This window comes from Athene noctua, chromosome 5 (assembly GCF_965140245.1).
Source record: "Athene noctua chromosome 5, bAthNoc1.hap1.1, whole genome shotgun sequence".
Lineage (NCBI taxonomy): Eukaryota > Metazoa > Chordata > Aves > Strigiformes > Strigidae > Athene > Athene noctua.
The window spans coordinates 24,433,174-24,451,340 of NC_134041.1; the positions used below are offsets into that span (position 1 = coordinate 24,433,174).

General features: G+C 38.3%; 2 protein-coding genes across 3 annotated transcripts in view; one reads left to right on the plus strand and one right to left on the minus strand.

Annotated features, from left to right (window-relative positions):
• EEIG2 (EEIG family member 2) overlaps window positions 1-4,944 on the plus strand; it is a 34,839-nt gene extending 29,895 nt beyond the window's left edge. For both annotated transcript variants that reach the window (XM_074906711.1, XM_074906713.1), the window contains exon 11: window positions 4,323-4,944. In XM_074906711.1, the coding sequence (XP_074762812.1) occupies window positions 4,323-4,371 (49 nt within the window). In that variant the 3' untranslated portion in view covers window positions 4,372-4,944. The remainder of the gene's footprint in view (window positions 1-4,322) is intronic.
• Window positions 1,035-13,382, minus strand: HENMT1 (HEN methyltransferase 1). Its single transcript, XM_074906718.1, has 7 exons — window positions 13,324-13,382; window positions 11,930-12,061; window positions 10,249-10,361; window positions 9,010-9,144; window positions 8,424-8,606; window positions 5,862-6,039; window positions 1,035-4,015 (listed from the first exon to the last, which is right to left on the minus strand). Exons 2-7 carry the CDS (start codon window positions 12,044-12,046, stop codon window positions 3,605-3,607), a joined length of 1,137 nt encoding a protein of 378 aa, XP_074762819.1. The 5' UTR covers window positions 12,047-12,061; window positions 13,324-13,382; the 3' UTR covers window positions 1,035-3,604.
• Window positions 13,383-18,167: the final 4,785 nt, after the last annotated feature.

Sequence of the window (18,167 nt, forward strand, 5' to 3'; positions counted from 1 at the left end):
CAGTTCTTTAATCTGGAAGGAAAACTCATGAATGAAAGTAAGCCTATGCAGCACTTACATATTAATATAATATATGAAGGCAAAACCATTATTGTGGTATGGGAAAAGATCTTCCTTTACTACTACAGAAAAAAAGAGCATGTGAAGCACCAGAACTCTGAATGCTGTTACTGAACAATTAGGTGCATTTTATGGACCTTCTGACATGGGAAAACAACACAGATTAAGATTAGCATAGGAGAAAATTTTCTGTAATTCTTGAGGCAAAATAAGTAGTTCTACCTTCTCTCTACCCAAATGCTCATTCTTGCCTGCTATCCTCTTCCCACCTGTTGCACCACTCTAAGTTTCTGTGACAGACTAGTGAATTCAATTCCCTGTACAGACTCACAGGAGCATCTGCCAACAAGAAGGGGAAAAGACAAGCATCTTCATATATTTGTTAACATCTCTGTGGGACAGGTTATTTTCATTTTGTTGCTTTCTCATTAAAACTAGAAATTAAGTAACTGGGTTTTTTCTTTTTTAATGTGAAGGCAAATCTGCACATGCTAACAAAGCTCTGCCCAAGTTCAGAGTTGTATGCACTGTCCTTCCAATCACAACTAAAATTGTTCATAAACTTGTAAAGGCAGCACTAGTTTTCTGTTTGGTTTTTTTAATTGCCTTCTCTTATGACCTACTAATGCTTCACCAGTATCCTCATTTGAATATATGCTAGTGTCAGTGCATTTTATTTTGGTGATGTTCCCAGTGAACTGCCTGCATACAGGACTGCATTAAAATGTGTTTGTTTTGTGAATGAGAAAAACTGCAAAGGACTTTTGCATAGAATTCTGTCGTTTCAGAAGCCCCTTCCTATGCTGCTTCTACCCAGTTTAAATAGAAAGCCAAAAACATCCCAACAACTAACCTTTATAAATTACACAACCCAGCTGTAACTGAATGATCCAAACCTCATTTATCAACATAATTACAACAAGCATGGACTAGAGCCTAATCCCAAGGAAACACAGGGAAGACAGAACTGAAACACATCACAAGTTTATTAGCTGCAAGATCTATTTGTTTGAGAAATCTCTGCAGAGAGAGACAATTAACTCCTCTGGCTCTCACAATTAGGCAGTTGGGTTTTATTTATTAAAATAAGTGAGAGGATATATTTTTTTAATTTATTTATACCATTTCCTAACTTTGCTATTAAATTAAAACACTGATCAGAAATATTCTGTTCAGCTATTCTGACCATAATTAATCCCTACTAACTTGCTCAACAGCTATCAAGTTAGTTCCCTTATACTCAGGATAACACACTGTTTTTCTGCTGATTGGGGTTTTTGTTAGTTTAGAGGGTTTTTAGTTTTTTTTAGTAAATCTTTAACTGGATTTTACAGTTGTAGAGCAACCCAAGGTTGATCTGTTCTGAGATGTGTGTGCCATCTCCTGGTCAGTAATATTGCCACATACAGCCAAAAACTTCATAAGCTTCCTTTCAGGATCCTGCTTTGAGACATCAGAACTGACCTTAGTTTCAAGCTGCAGGTTTAAGCAGGACACAATAAATACTGCATTTACAATCAAAAGACCAACCTGATAATGAAGAACTATGTACAGTGAATCCTGTGAAAGGGTTTAACTGCTCCTGAAAAGACTATTACTTCAGTACTTTAAAGAAAATCTTAATTAAAATTAAGCCAGTGGAAAGCTGACACACAAAATAGCATAACTTGTTTTAGTAAAACTAGCAGTCTCAATTAAAATACATGTTTTCTTAATAGCACTTCTGTATACAATATGTACTAGCTTCTCCAGTTTCAGTTCATGCAACACTGTGAACACCTAGGGCCAAACATCTGTAGTTTTCCCAGGAAAGGCATAAACAAGAATGTAAGAATTGCTATTTGCTCTAGCTATCATTAAAAACTAAACCCTGCAACAGAGAGGGGGGAAAGGGTCCACAAACCCCTTAAAAAGTCGATTACTGTTTCGGCCCCTTCACATCAATCCACCAAATATTCACATAAACCATTTCCCAAATGTAGCTACAAAGCCTTAAAGAGTCTAATGTTTTGAAGAAAAACAAGCATGTATTCCTATACAGTTTTATCTGTTCACAAGACATTCCTGTAACTAAATGTTACTGGAATACAAAATTCAAGGCAAGTATCATGCAAATCTGACAGGTCAACCTTCTCTTCCCCGTTCATCCTTTTAAAGTGTTCATACTCTGAAGTACACTAAATACATAATGTTTCAAGAAGAAATGACACAGGAGGAAGTTCCGTGGTCCAGAAATCTTCTAACGATAGTAAAACACATAGTGAACTGCAGAGTTATTTCCTCATAAGAAACCAATGCTACTCTCAAACAGCTATGCTGCTTAGCGTCCAAATAATATTTACCAATTTTGAACTTTACATATTTTTTAACATACTAAGGCAAGTTCAGAGTTTATTTTCAGAAAGTTGTGAAACTTTCATGTTCTGAAATTATTAGCTCAAAGATATCAATGACATTGTGAAACATCCACAGAATGAGGTCTTTTAACCATCTCATTACTTGTAAGAAATACTCATTTAAAGTATTAAAATTGTTGGTTAAAAAAATTTGGGTCCGCGAAGAAGCTTAGAGAACTGCAGTGTTCATTAATCCTGTATGAACAAGCCAATCCTGTGCATCCTTAAAAATTTGTCTTCATAAGTCCATCATCTAACACTTGATTACTACGCATTGACACATACAATTCAGCTCTACTTAAGAAAGAGTCATTTTGGCCAAGTCAGCAAGCTCTACTATCTAGAACACCTCTGCTTTTCATTTCTGTTGTTAAGACTTCTTGGACAACAACTGCACATGAACACACAAAATTTTTTTCAGGTACATTGGGGCCAGGTTAGAATTCACATTAACAGATTTTAAAATTTATTTTTATCAAACACAGAACAAAGATACCAGTTTCAATTAAATTCAACTTCTGAAAAGTTACAGGATGCAAATTATTTCCCAAGCAGCAGTTATCAAGAAACTGGATAAAACAATAGAGCTAAATCTACACTTTTTTCCCCTACCTTATATCCAGCATCATAATACTCTTCCCCAATACTGAATTTACTGAGGTACAAATGTTTGTGGCATATTCCAATTTATCTGGAACAATATTTGGTTTTCACAAAGGCTGAGTATGTGCTGCTCTTGAAAAAAGGCATCTATAAATTTTACTCTATTGAAAAAACTTGCCTTAAACCTATGGCCGACTCAGATTATTCAGCGTAACATACTTTTGTGTTATTATCAACTATCCTGGGAGCTAAAAAAAGATTACCAAACAGAATCTAGTCATGATAGCTGTAATATGGTAATAGAAAACCAACAGAACCACTTAAAATTTCTCTTCACAGGAATGAATTCTTTCCTTTTAGCCCCTGATGCTCTACTTCAAAACCTTAGGAGTTACTGTGATCTTTGTCAGAAGCACTCAGAGGTGCTGATGGATAAATACTGAAAGGTTTAGAAAAGATTTTGTGGTTCTAATTAGCATACAGAACCATTTGACAACTACTAAAACCCCACTTTTATTACTTTAACTGTATGAGAAACCTGTGACCTAATTCTCTTTGTTTTCATGTTCAATATTGAACATCATAGCAGAACCATCACTGCTCAGTGTGACCTTGCTAGCAATAAGCTTGCATAACTTCTCAAAGGTACCACAAAGTTGATTCACTTTGGGAAAAGAAAAGATTGTTCTAAGAGGTATATAAACCACTTTTCCCTTGACAAAAGGTTCCATGCTTTTTTCAACCACCAATTTTCCAAGATCTTCTGAAAAACAGTTCATTAAAGGTTGGAATTTGGATTTTCTCTCAGTAGTATCATCATTATATTCCTCATGTTCTGACATTAAACGGTCCAGCAGATGTCGCTTAATGATTTGTGCTGTGAAAATAACTTCACTGACCACTGCATTCTGCAGGTACTTCTCATCTTTAAGACTTGGATACACTGCTCTGAAGACCTTTACAACATAGAAGAACACAAAATGTTTATCATTATCATAGGCTCAGATTTTAACATTTGCTTGTCAGAAAGAGCTTCTAAAATGTGAACACAATTTCTGATTCAATACTGTTTTGATTACATTTTCACATAACAGAAAAACTAGACAGTATGACTTGATTTGATATATTACAGCTACAATGGCAATTAGATAAATTAAGGGAACTTCCAAAAAAGCAGGCTTATATCTGCAAGCTATACTTGTAGATCAGGCAAGGTGCAGCCCTGCAATTCCTTAATTCTTTTTCATCATTCTCTTCCCACAGTACTCATCATGAGGCTCTTGTGACAGTTTCACAGCTACAGAGATTCTAAACTACTTTTGAACTGTCATCTGGAAACTGGGACTGCAACTATATCCTTCATTGTTCTTTCGGATTAAACATTAAATATGCTCTCATAGATGCAGAGAATGCTAAGAAATTAATTGTGACATCAAAATCTGTGAACCTGTAGTGTGCTCTACACTGAGCTATACTCCAAGACAATTAAGGAAACGAGGCAATCTCATTCCCACTATGCTTCCTAGTAAGTGCTTTATACCAACACACTATCACTGAAGTTCCAGTCTATACCCATTAATTCTTACTTTCTGATTACATCTTGAAATGTTAATTTATTGCCATAAATTTGTGGCATAAAATAAAAATTTGATAGCCCAGGTTTGATAAGAAACACGAGATACAACACTCTTGTTTAAACACAAAGGATAATGATGTCAAAACTCCTTCCATAATGACCCTGTAACAGAAGATAATGAAAGCAATTTCTAGTACACATCAGTAACCAAGGCATATTTTCAAGTCTGCTGAGCATTAAAGAGCACTTCATGATTCCATTAAGGGCAGCAGATGACAGGTGAAATTTCAGATGTATAATGTCTTTATAGCTTGGAAACTACAGAAGATGGGCCACAAGTCACTGGAACATACATATGCATCTTTAAATCAAGAAGTGAAATATTAGAATATGTTCACTGAAATAAATAAGATAAGGCCTCATAAGATTAAAATCCCCCAATATATTTATTTTTGCATTATTACTTCATGTTATCTCTGAAAAACATTTCCTTTGATTTATACCACATGGCACAGACACATTAGGCTCTGTCAGCATGACACACTGCCACACAGCAGAGTACTTTAGATAACCTCAGATATTTTTGTAAAGTGAAAGCCATTTAGTGCTAAAAACCAAAGGGTCTGATGTGTACCACTGGAGAACAGGGTACCTAGGAAGATCCCATGTCTCTGCAAAAAAACCAGAACTGGCTACCTGAGAACACCAAGATTAGGGTGTAACGTCAAATGCTACTGAGTAAGGCAAACCACACAAAACAGGTCCTGTCAACCCAATTTCTGGGAAATGCCTTCCTTCTGATAATACATCTGACAAGACTATGCAGTTCTTCAAAACATACACTGTTAGAAATGCTATTTATGCTTTTTACTTTTTATGTATCTGAAAAATGTGTGTCAGTGCCACCAACCACATGATGAAAAAGCAAATTATTAGAGAAACAATTTGAAAAACAGTGTCACAGTATACCTAGCACAAAGGAAATTTGTCATTCTAAGGATAACAGTATGTTAAAATGATTATCCGTATTGCTATTTAGCAAATAACCTAAAAGTTAAAGGCCCTTATACAATTAGAAACATAGATCACAGACTTAGATTCTTGATGTATGTTAATCAGAGCTATGACTGGCTAGCAATAGTAGACCATAGTAAGAACACCCTCACAGGCAGGTCACAAAGTTTAACTCTTTATTCATCCTCCTAAAGGAAGAAAACAATACTTACTGTTTTGTAAACTCCTTCAGTGGGTCTCTCAGACTGAGCAGATTCACCGGTTTGAGGGTATTTTCTAACAAACACACCTATTTGGGTACAAAACCCAACATTCTCCATTCCTGTTGGTGGGTGACCTACGCCAGTAAATTCCACGGAGTAACCATATTGTCTAGCAATCTCTAGAGCCCTAAGAAAGACAAATTATTCTGATCATACTAAATATTAATCTTTTAATGTGACAGATTCATTCTCTAATAGATGCAAGAGCTGAGCCTGTGAATGCTTGAGCATAATTTCTCTAATAATACTCGCATGCCTGAAGATAAGCAGTGCAAAACTTGCTCAGAGCTGTCATCATAGGCCTACTATAGTCCAAATCATTTAGTACGGGTTAATTTAGGCAACCAAACATTACTGTTATTTCTAAAATATCTGCATAGGCCATACGTGTTCAGTTGCTTACTCACTGTCTTAAATGCATGGAAAGTGAGCTAAAAACTACCAACTTTAGAGAACAAAATTATTCGAGAACCCATAAAAACACACAGACCCCAAAACTGCAAGAGACCAGTTAACAGAATAAAAAAAAAAAAAAAAGTGAGGTTTTTGTAGATGTATAGTCTACCTAATCAAGGTTACAACAGTGTATGTGACATCTAAATGAAAACCAATCTTGTAGTACCATACATCAGCCAGTGTGAAAAGTGATGGTGCAGGGAACAAAAATGGCACTACCTACCTGCATCATCCTCTATGAAAAAGTAGTAAACTAAACTAGTATCTCAATTTTAGAGATTATTGCAATAGTTCTATTTCACAACACAAAGACTTTCTCATGTTTGCACCTCAAAAAATACCACTCCTTCAATGATACCAGTATTTTTAATTTACATATATCCAAAACCAGAATCTAAATTTACTTTAAGAGGTGGGCCTGTGCAAACCTCATGAAGTTCAACAGGGCCAAGTGCAAGGTCCTGCACATGGGTCGGGGCAATCCCAAGCAAATACAGGCTGGGTGATGAGTTGATTGAAAGCAGCCCTGTGGAGAAGGACTTGGGGATACTAGTGGATGGAAAACTGACTATGAGCCAGCAATGTGCGCTCACAGCCCAGAAAGCCAACTGTGTCCTGCGCTGCATCAAGAGAAGTGTGGCCAGCAGGTCAAGGGAAGGGGTTCTCCCCCTCTGCTCCACTCTCATGAGACCCCACCTGGAGGCTCTGGGGGTCCCCAACATAAGGAGGGCACAGACTGCTTGAGCAGGTCCAGAGGAGGCCACAAAGATATAAGGGAGCTGGATCACCTCCCCAGTGAGGACAGGCTGAGAGAGTTGGGGTTGTTCAGCCTGGAGAAGAGAAGGCTCCAGGGAGACCTTATAGCGGCCTTCCAGTGCTTAAAGGGGGTACAGGAAAGCTGGGGAGGGGCTCTTTATCAGGGGGTGTAGGGATAGGACAAGGGGTAAGAGTTTTAAACTGAGAGAGGGTAGACTTAGATTAGATCCAAGGAAGAAATTCTTTACTGTGAGGGTGGTGAGACACTGGCACAGGTTGCCCAGAGAAGCTGTGGCTGCCCCCTCCCTGGCAGTGTTGGACAGGGCTTTGAGCAACCTGGTCTACTGGAAGAGAGGCAGAGGGGTTGGAACTAGATGAGCTTTAAGGTCCTTCCAACCCAACTCATTCTGATGCTATGATGATATAAATGGTCTAAGGTATTCACCCTTTAGCTAACAATGCAGGCAAGTTATAGTACCGTTATTTACAGGAAATATATGCCTCAGGCTTTGCAAAGCTATATACTCAAAAATCACTCCATACTTTAAAGTCTATGGCAGAAATAACCTAATTTAAGGGGCAAATTTTCCAAGATACAATTTTTGACCAATACTTGGCTACTGAGGTATAACATCCTTTACTGTACCATATATTTTCTTACACAATTGACTGACAGTTGAATATTACCACAGGATATATATACCACTCCCTCTTGGTTTTTATTACATCTGCTGATTAAATTAGAGTAAGATAAATCTCATGCAACTCTCTCACGTAGACATGTTTTGTATAAAATCTTTCATTGTGCCATGACCCACTAAACTGTCCTTTATTTAACATGCTCTGCTACTGTGATTATTTAAGAAATCTGCTTGCATACTCTTACAGAAAGGTGTAGACTAATTGAGTGCTTTAATTATACACCATACATAATGAGGACATTTCTTAGGGTTTTCATGAAGCATTTCTATAGCAGGGTATTATTATGTGAAAAAGTTAATCAATACCTTACACTTCAAATACATTAATTGTAATAAAGATATATAAAAAGGAAAGTAAAAGTTTGAAGTATTTTTTGCAGAGTACTTAAAGTAAAAGCAACCCAACAACCATAATAAAATGCAAAACCCACAGAGCATGCTTAACTACTTATAACACCAATGTTTCACCAAATCCTTAGGTGTGAAACTCAACTGACATCAAACCACAAACACAAGCCATTCTGAAAATGTATAGCTATTCCTTTCTCACACTACTGAACACCCAAAGCTGTCTGCATATGATGTTCAGTAAACTTACCAGCTTTGAAATTGCACTTGGTTCCATTCAAATTTGTGGTCTGGATGCCTGAATAATGTCACTCCTGGAAGCAAAGGGTTAAATTCAGAATTTGGAGTACTGATCGCAACTAGGCTTGGAGCCATGAAACCAAACACCACTTCAGGAAACTTCTTTAGTTCTGATTCTTCCAGGTGCTCTATTCTGTAAAGGACAAGTTTATGTATGGCTTTAAAAACACCCTACTATATTTTAGTCATCTTAACCAGTGAAAAAAAAAAACAAACCCATTATCAGTACCTTCTAATTTTAAGCCTAGTTCTGCAATATTAGCACTGGCACTGTGGCTGAGTGGCAGCTTAGAGGTTTTTGTCTGAGAAAGATTTCCTCTTGCATTTTGTACTTTTTCAGAAATATCCTTTTTCCACCATAAGCTAGCAACACTTGAATTTCTTAGTATGGTTAGTTTAAGCACAAGTTAGAATATGCCACCCTCTGTTACTCTTCTGCTTGAAAGGTTTGATCAAGCCCATTTAGAGTATGGATGAAATTCCAAACCAAACCCTAATGAACTTAGAATAACATAGCATGTTGGCCTAATACTCACAGTTCAATACATGTTACCAAGTCAAAACCAAGCATGCAAGGATCTTTATGCGCAACTGAACCATGATGCAATATAACAGTCAGGGATCTTTCAGGTGGTTGCAAGTAATCAACAGGAAGAGGAGACAGTCTATGCCTACAAAAGTATTAAAACCATGATGTCATAAAAGGGCTTAGGACAAGATGAATTGTGCATGTAACTGAATAGCAAATACCCTACATAGATAGCGTGTAAATCTCAAAAAGGTTAACTATTTCACAGGGATAAAAAAAATTTCCAATACAAACACTTTTTATGATTATCCACAATAGGAGAGAAAGAGCAGAGGAGTTAAACCAGAAGTCATCCTTCATGTTTACCAATATTTCCACTATACTCTCAAGCCATTTCGAAAGCTGTTTCTAAATTCTGACAGTAGCTCAACTCTACACAGTAAGGCTGTCTTAGACATGCTTTACAGGGTTCTTAGGGAAGTTATTAGGCAAGCATATTAACCTATTTTTCCAGATAAAATACTGAGAACTAAAACATATGTGCCAATTTCATTATGAAATACTGCATCAGACAAAACACACAATAAACATTAAATATAATAAAAGGCTACTTTTCTTCACTCTTGAGAAAGAACAAGTGATAGTATCAGCATCTAGATCCTACATATTAATTGAAACCATATTAATCAGCTCTCAAGAAAGAAGCTTCAGTGTTCCTCACCAGTCTGACCCATGCTTCAAAGATCACATAAACATCATGTTTTAGAGCCTTCTAAGCCAGATACAAAACACTGAGCCAACCTTCCTGTTTCAAAAGGATTAACAAGAACGAAGCCCCCACTACAGTGACTAAATTACAAGCACATTTCAAAAATATCAGATTTGCATACTGCATAATGTCATATATGAGCATAGACACTACTAATACAAGGTATTAGTACCTTTAGAAACAGTGTATTACTTAGATGTACACACTTTCAGGGACATTCCATGATTTGGACCTTTGCTACATTAGGTTATATTGGGCATATACCGGGCATCTACAAGCCCAGTAGTCCCCAGACATGGGTGCAATGTAAGTAATCAGGTGGAATGTAAGTAATTAACAACAGTGGAGAGCTCTTCATTTGCCAATCTGCTATTTCTGCATTTATCCTCATTTTTAAATTCTTTACAAGGTATGATGTAACATGCCACTAGGTCAAGCCAAACACAAACCTTAAATTAACACAATGCAAGTGCTTACATTTTCTCTTTCATTACACTTGCACAGATATCTAGCCCAGCTAACACTTCAATGCAACTACAGAATTTCAGCATCCAGAGAAGCGTGCAGTCAGCACATCCTAAATCTGCCACCTGTAAATCAGATATTAAACAATATGTAAATGCTGCATATTTCCAAGCAATTTCAGAGACTTTCATAAAACAAAAATTCCCTATGTCAAGACAACTTCTTAATGATACATTTCACAACCATAACTAAAATTTACAGTTGCAAGCAGGATAGACATAAATTTGAAAATTCTTTTAAAAATGCATATCAAGATCCTGCAAGATTTTTAAAATGAAATAACCATTTGTTATTACAGAACTAAACAAGTACATGCAGAACATCCCACTGACTCTGAAGAATGTCTTCTACATGAAGGCATATTCCCTCAAATAACAGTATGGTAGGATTTTAAGTATTAAAGCTGTGGCAATTTTCACATTCACCACTGCTTTTTCACTGGACTACTCTCCAGCCAAAACACTGAGAACAGGCTCACCAGCAGCCAGGTTAGCAGAAAGGATCTACATAAAACAAGTTTACAGGCTTAGTCTAATATTTAAGGGGGGAAGGCTGAGCATATTCAGACCACAAAGTCAAATATATAATCGATATTCTTTCCTGTAAGCTTAGCAAGTAGTTGAGAACACAAACCAAAGCCCACTGTTCTTTCTCAGTCTAAGACAAGGTTGAAGCACATGGCTGGGTTCTCAGTGTGAAAACCCTGAAGTGCTTCTATTCCGTTTAGCTCTACCCTGGGAGTAAACAGAAAGTTTAAAACACACACATATACCCCCCTTTTACATCCTAAATCAGAGAATTCAAACCTTTAAATATAGATGCAACACCCCTGAATATGCTCTATTTAAAAGCAGATTATAGTGACATGACCTCATAGACAGGATAAGATTTTTGTTAAAGTATGATTATGCAAGTGAACTGCAGGTACCTTTCATAATTTTTTTGCATGCTCCTTAAGACAGTAACATCAGTTTCAGAATTAAACACTGAAGACAGAAGCATTTCTCAACTTTTTGCATTTTGGGAGGAGGTGCTGAGCAGGGAGGACATATTAGAAATGAACAAACACTACACAACACTACTTAAATAATTTAACTTTTCAAAATGAGTATCAAAACAAGAGCCCTGGTATAATGGGGAGGGAGGAAGCAGGAAGGGGCGACAAGACCTTAAGAAAGTGGAGGAGAGCTAGCCCCACATAATCCCACACTCTTAATGTCAGTTCTCATCTGAGAACATCCAAGGGAATAAAGAAGTAAACCTGATGCCATGTACAGAACTAACAGCTCTAGAAAGCAAAACCAAACTATGATGAAAGCAGCTTGAACCAAAATCCTCAGCATTTAAATTAAAAACAGCATGCCACCCACTCTCCAAAACAGGCTAAGACATTTTTTCTGTTTAGACTCTCCCCTCTTCCCATCAATTAACATTAATTATACGCACCCCTGAAAAACAAAACATGATCATCAAGTGTCTGCTAAAGCAATTCAGTCTAACAATAGCTCCTCCACTACTCTTGTTTCATCGTAATTAAGCCAGCAGGCTATCTTACACATTTCCTGTCTTCCTGAGATACCTAATGTTAACTTTTTTTCAAATTTGTAACATACAAAACCCAAAACATACCAACCTTCTTAGGTTTGTATTTCTCCACTAAGTCTTTAATGAACTGGTAGCGTTGTTTGCACAAAGGAGGTGTAAATTTAGTAAATCCTGTAAACTGTTCTTCTTGAAAGTTCTTATCCATAATACTTTGCTAATGCTAAAGTAAAAAGGTTAACTCTTATTTTCTGAAGTACTTTATACATATATTAAATTAGTCTGCTGTTTTCAGTGGTGTTCAATTAACAATTAAGCAGGCATAGATCCAATCCCAGTTCCACTCATCGAATGACAAAAACATAGGAATTAGCAAAACTAAGCACTAGTTGCTCCCTCCACGTACAATGATGTAAATAACCTTTGAACGAAGTTATAAATCATATACAATCATTAAAAAAGCAAGTTTCACAGTTTGTCACTCTCTATCCAGCATAGTGTTTACACAGCTGCAACATTTTTAATCTTCCTTAGATTTCTGGCAAGAACAGAAAAAATTTCTCACTCAGGTGCCTACTTTCTTGTCTCTATCATTTATCTTAAAATTCATATTATTTCATATCTAGATTTGTGTATGTACAGCTCAATACAATTTCTACAGTGTAGCAATCAGCAAGAAGTACCTGAATAATTACTATGTTGTGCAAGAGGAAATGTTCTGCTAGGCCTTAGGTTTACCGTGAGCTAAACCTTGTTATTAGTGCTGGATTTTGTAAGTAAGTGAATGTAATTAAACACGGCACTAGTCATAACCATTAGTGCATTTCCACTTCTCCCACCCTTTACTAAAAACTAGATTTTTAGTACATGTAAATATTTAACAAGGAATACCCATCTAAACCTAAAATTTAGACCCTAATGAATGATGTCCTCCCCTGCAATCACATAAGTGTAGGAATGTGGCCCTGTGGGCACGTGGCTTCCCACAGCCATCCCCCCAGCTGCCGGCCAGGGCACACTAGCAGGTCTAACTGGCACTAGGCCCAGCACAACCACAGGAGCTGGGCCACGCCTGCTAGCGAACTAACTGCCCCATAAGGTCTTTTATAGACAAATATGTATTTTCTTATACATATATGTACAAAACCAGGAAATAGCCTCAGCGCTCATGCCCATCATCTGCCTCCTCCAGAGCAATGCCAGCCTGTCGGACTCCCTCACCAGTCACCGGCTGAGAAGCCAGCTCCCAGACACCCACCTCCAGATGCCCGCAGGCTGCGCCCCCGCCCTCTCCAGGCACCAGGCACCCCGCGGCCGCCTCAGGCCACAGCGCCAGCCCCGGCCCTCCCCGGCAGCAGGGCCCTGCCCGGGGCCGCTCCTCGCCCTCCGCAGAGCCCGCGGCGGGCACGGCGCAGCCCCGCGGCAGCCATTTCCTAGTGCCCCTGCTGGCCGCCCGCCCCAGCCACCCCCTGCCCTTTCCCCCACCAGCTTCTCTCCCGCACACCGGCCTCCCGCTCCGCCCAGCCGACCGCCTCCCCTGCCGTGCAGCGCCGCCAGCGCCCGCCGCGGCGGGAAGGACGCGCGGTGTCGCCTCAGGCGGAAGCTGCCGGCGACCGACACGACCCGGCCTGGCCCCGCGTCCTTCCGCGGGCAGGAACGCAGACCTCTGCCCGGGCGCCTGAGGAAAAAAGGTCGCCCTTCGCGACCCCCACCGGGCCCCTCCGCGCGTTATAGGATTTCTGAGTCAAACCCGCCCCTTTGAGCGGAAAGCTTCGACGTCGCGGCAAACCGCCACCTCCGCTGCAGCTGGTGGCCTCCAGGTGGAACCCCCCCACCCCGGGCTGCCACTGCCTGCGGGCACACTGCCGAACGCTTATTTATGTTTTTTAACGTAGAGGCATGTCGTCTGCTCCTTTTTAATTCACAATTATAGATTAGCATTACATGAGCACCCCGAAGTCCACCTGTTGTATCTATCTCTGCTGTGCTAGCTCGTGTGTGTGAAAACAAAAATCCCACTGCTCCTTGTGCTGCTTCTCTGAGGTACTGATCTGCCAGGGTGAGTGAGGTAGAGACTACAAATAAAGAAAACCAATGTATTTCAGGATTTCATTTAGTATTTTCCACATTGGGGCAAGATTGTGTCTCGAAGAGCAGGCAGCTGTTCGGATGAACTGGGAAAGTAAAAAGGAAAACGGCTCCAAATTTCATGTTACTTTTTCTGTTCACAAGTATGTAAAGCGTTTTGCTAAAGGGTGGGGCTGCTATACAAAAAGGGTGGTGTAGATTATATGCCTGGGACCTCAAAGGAGGGATTTTGGTAGCAGGGAGGGTAGAGAAGATTTAACTAAATTAGGCTATAATTAAGAGCATTTTGTTTTAACTTTCAGAAAGCATTAGAAATTTGTATGTTGATACCCACTTGCGATAGTTTAAGCTTGAATTTTGGCTAACATGTTAAATTTTGTAGGATGTGGCCTAGACAGAACATATATAGCTAACAGTGAGTTAGCTAGGAAATGGATGCCAGTGTGCTTGTAAACTGGCAATCTAGACTTTTTCGGACATTTTAAGTTATTGGAGTGGTTCTGTTCTGTTTGAGCTTCTTTATTTTTCAGGTTTTGGAATACAATAGCAATTAGGTTTTCTTTATATTCATCTTGGTGTATGAGTAGTAGAAATAGGGAGTTGTCAGTAGAATTTTACAGTATTTTTTCTCCTAACAGTGAAGTACCCACAGATTATATAAGGCATCTTGAGAGTTGCTATTTTAAACAGAGTTTGGATTGCAAGCAGGTTTTAAATAAGTGTTGTAATATTACCAATTTTTACCTATGTAGGAAATTTATTTTGAAGTAGATATAACATCTGGTCAATTTTTTCTGTAGTATTTTCCCCAACAAGTTTTAAAGACCTGCATAACCCAGTTTGGTCATGCACAGAAACTATGCTTGTATAGGGAATAATTTCCATTAAATCCCTTTGATTAGTGTAGTAAATTGGTTTTTACTTTTTAATTAGGTTCTTGCTTTTTAGAAAAAACACCCTGTAGTTGAAATAAGGCTATGAATACCTTGCACAAGAAAAAACAGATAGGTTGGAGACTCTTTTTTAACTCAGTTGCTCTTTCTTGGCTGTTGAGTCACTGTTTAACTTTGAACTATTGTTCAATACCTATGTCTCAATTCGACAATTTATAAACTGTACGTAATTTCTTTTTTTTACTTCAGATATTGTAAAATTTATTAGAAGTCTTTCACGAACAAAAAAAAAGTATAGGGAAGAACAGTAGTTAAAGTTACTGTATATGGTAAACATAAATTCATAACACATAGTGAATTCTTGCAATTCCCTAATAGTTTGTGAGACCCCAAAATGTATGACTGTGAAACCTTCAGGATTATCAGATATTTAGTTCTCAATTATCAAAAAATATAATTACGTAAATATCTTTTTTGGTTATTCCCATGAAAGGGAATGAAAGGGCTCAAACAAATGAATTTCTAACAATTATTAAGACTAAACTGTGATGTAGTGTATGAAAGCTTTGCTTGTGTTTTTGCTTCATTTGTTTCTCAAGGACTCCTGACTCCTCAACTGTTTCCTTAGGTCCCTTTGTCTGTTTAGGTAAGATTGAAATGTTCATTAGGTTCCCTATGTAAATCACTGACAGCAGACTCAAGGCCTTCAGCGGACACTTGGACAACTCCTAGAATGAGATAAGGGGGGCTCAAACAAAGAGACACAGAGACCCTGTTATAGGGAAACTGATTTTGCTGACTTAGGAAGGAGACACCTGGACTTTACTTCACAGGGCACACTCTGGAGACAGGGTCAACTAGCGAACACTATGAAGAAGACTGCTTACTTCCTCCCTTGACCACTGAAGACCCTCACCCTATTTTCACTACACGTGCTTGGATTACGCAAATGAATTCTGGGAACTCATTGTCATAAAACACCCCTTTCTAGGAAACCTAATGAATATGTATGATATATGTGTATGTAAACTGATGTCCCTTGCTAATTCTTGGGAGCCCTGATAGTGGAGAATCCCCAGGGTGACCGCAACACTGCCAGTGAAAGAATACCTGTTTAACAGTTATATTGGATTCTGACTGTTGAGTGAATTTGTTTCACCCCATTACATAAAATATTTTTTGTATTATTCTCTCACAGAAAAAAAAAATCCTTTGATTTGTCTGTCTAAAGTTTTTGGGTTTTTTCATTATGCAGTGGTACATCTACATAATAGTCTCAAGGAACCACAGAATAATTTATGTTGGAGGGGACCTTTGGAGGTTATCTAGTGCACCTCCTGCTCAAAGGAGGCCCAAGCTCAGAAACTTCTGTTGAAATTTATTTTTCACATTATCATCTGTAATTTCAAACAATATTCAAGTTGTATTCTGTTCAATGTGCCCACAAATTAAGCAGGTTATTTTTAGAGAGGCTTGTTACTTTTATACCATACAGAGAGCAAGAAATTTTATGACTATACTGGAATAAAAGCATCTCACAGTAGGAAGTAATGAATCAAGAAATCCAAAGCTGCTGAAACTCATTTTATCCATCAGTAACTGGGATGAGAAAGACAACTGTATGCAATTTGTGTACTTTCCCTTTAAAGTTGCAGTGCATATAATTAAATGTGACCGTAAAATAAATCTAATGCACTACTGACAGAAGACACTAGTCCACACTGGTATTCGACAGGAAAAATACATGCAGCAATACTGCTCAATCTGTAATTCAAGAGCTAACAACCATTTCTCTCAAAACAGATTCAGAGGATGTTTAGTGACTCAGCTTCAACTAACAGAGAAAATTCAGAATTAATCTCTGTGAGTGAGAAGTGAGGCTAGGCTCTTATGTACAGATGGCCATAGTCTTACTTTTTTATAATTATCTAAAGGTTTCTGCATCACCACCAAAGAGGGACTGTGTAAGAAGTACAAAAATGTTATCTTATACAGAGGGAAAACACGTTTGGCACATACAGACTAAATATTTCAACAGAAAAAGATAAATGCATGAGACCACAATTTCGGTAATATAAGTTAGAACAGAAACACAGGCTGTCTTGAACTATACAAGACAAATTAAGGAAGTGCTCAAAGAGCCAGGGGTACCCTCAGCAACAACAAAAAAACCACTCCGCATCAAAGAAAATTTACTACTCTAGCTAACTGTCTTCAGAACAAGATTGCTTTACTGCTATAAGGACACCTAGAAATAATTGTGATTAGTTCTTTAATTTCATATGAAATGGTTAAATGGATATTTACTGCATCAAGGTGGTGGAGTCCTGTGATAAGTAATTAAGGTTTTGTGGATGTCTTTAGAAATTAGCTGAGATGGGAAGAGGAGGCCAAAAGAAGGCTGGTGAAGTTATTCTTAGAAAAGGGGAGTGAAGAGCCTAGATAGCAAAACTGGCAGTTTATAGAAACCGTTAACTGTCCGCCTGGATAACAGTGCCTTTCTGCTATAGTACCAGAGTAACGAAGATGAATTATTGTTTCTCAGGTTTTCAGTGTGTAATGATGAGTGAAGATATTCTAATGTTGCCTTCAGCAGTATTTACCTCCTTGTTTTAAAATTCTAAATCTAAATTAGTTTTAAGTAGCACACATGTAGAGATGCTATTTCCATGGATGCTTCCCTATCAACTTCTCCATGTATATTTTCTGCCACGCTGAGCAATGTGGAGCCCTTCCCATGTATACAACAATGTATTTTGTCCCACTCTTCCCAGTTTGCAGTACTTTTGGTGGACTTTCAGGTTTTTTTCTGTAGTCATTTGATGTTTAGAATCTCTTGGCAATTCTTCTAAATCACGTATTCAGTCTCCCTTCTGTGCTTCAGGTTAAAGCTTGACACTAAAGTACATAACTATTTTTTTTTTCTTTTGCAAAAAAGCATGTAATTCAAAACCTGTTAGAAAACATTGAATAATGAGTTAAATGTAATGGAAAAATTCAAGTTCAATTCATCAATCAGATATGTTTCAGCAAAACAGAAGGATTGCATTTTTCTCTGTTTGCTGTTAGCATTTAAATGTAGACTGTTACTTCCTTAAATCACAGAATCATCTAGGTTGGAAAAGACCTTGAAGATCATCCAGTCCAACCGTTAACCTAACATTGACAGTTCCCAACTCCACCATATCCCTCAGCGCTATGTCAACCCAACTCTTAAACACCTCCAGGAGTGGGGAGTCCACCACCTCCCTGGGCAGCCCATTCCAACGCCTAACAACCCCTTCTGTAAAGAAATGCTTCCTAATATCTAGTATAAACCTTCCCTGGCGCAACTTGTGGCCATTACAT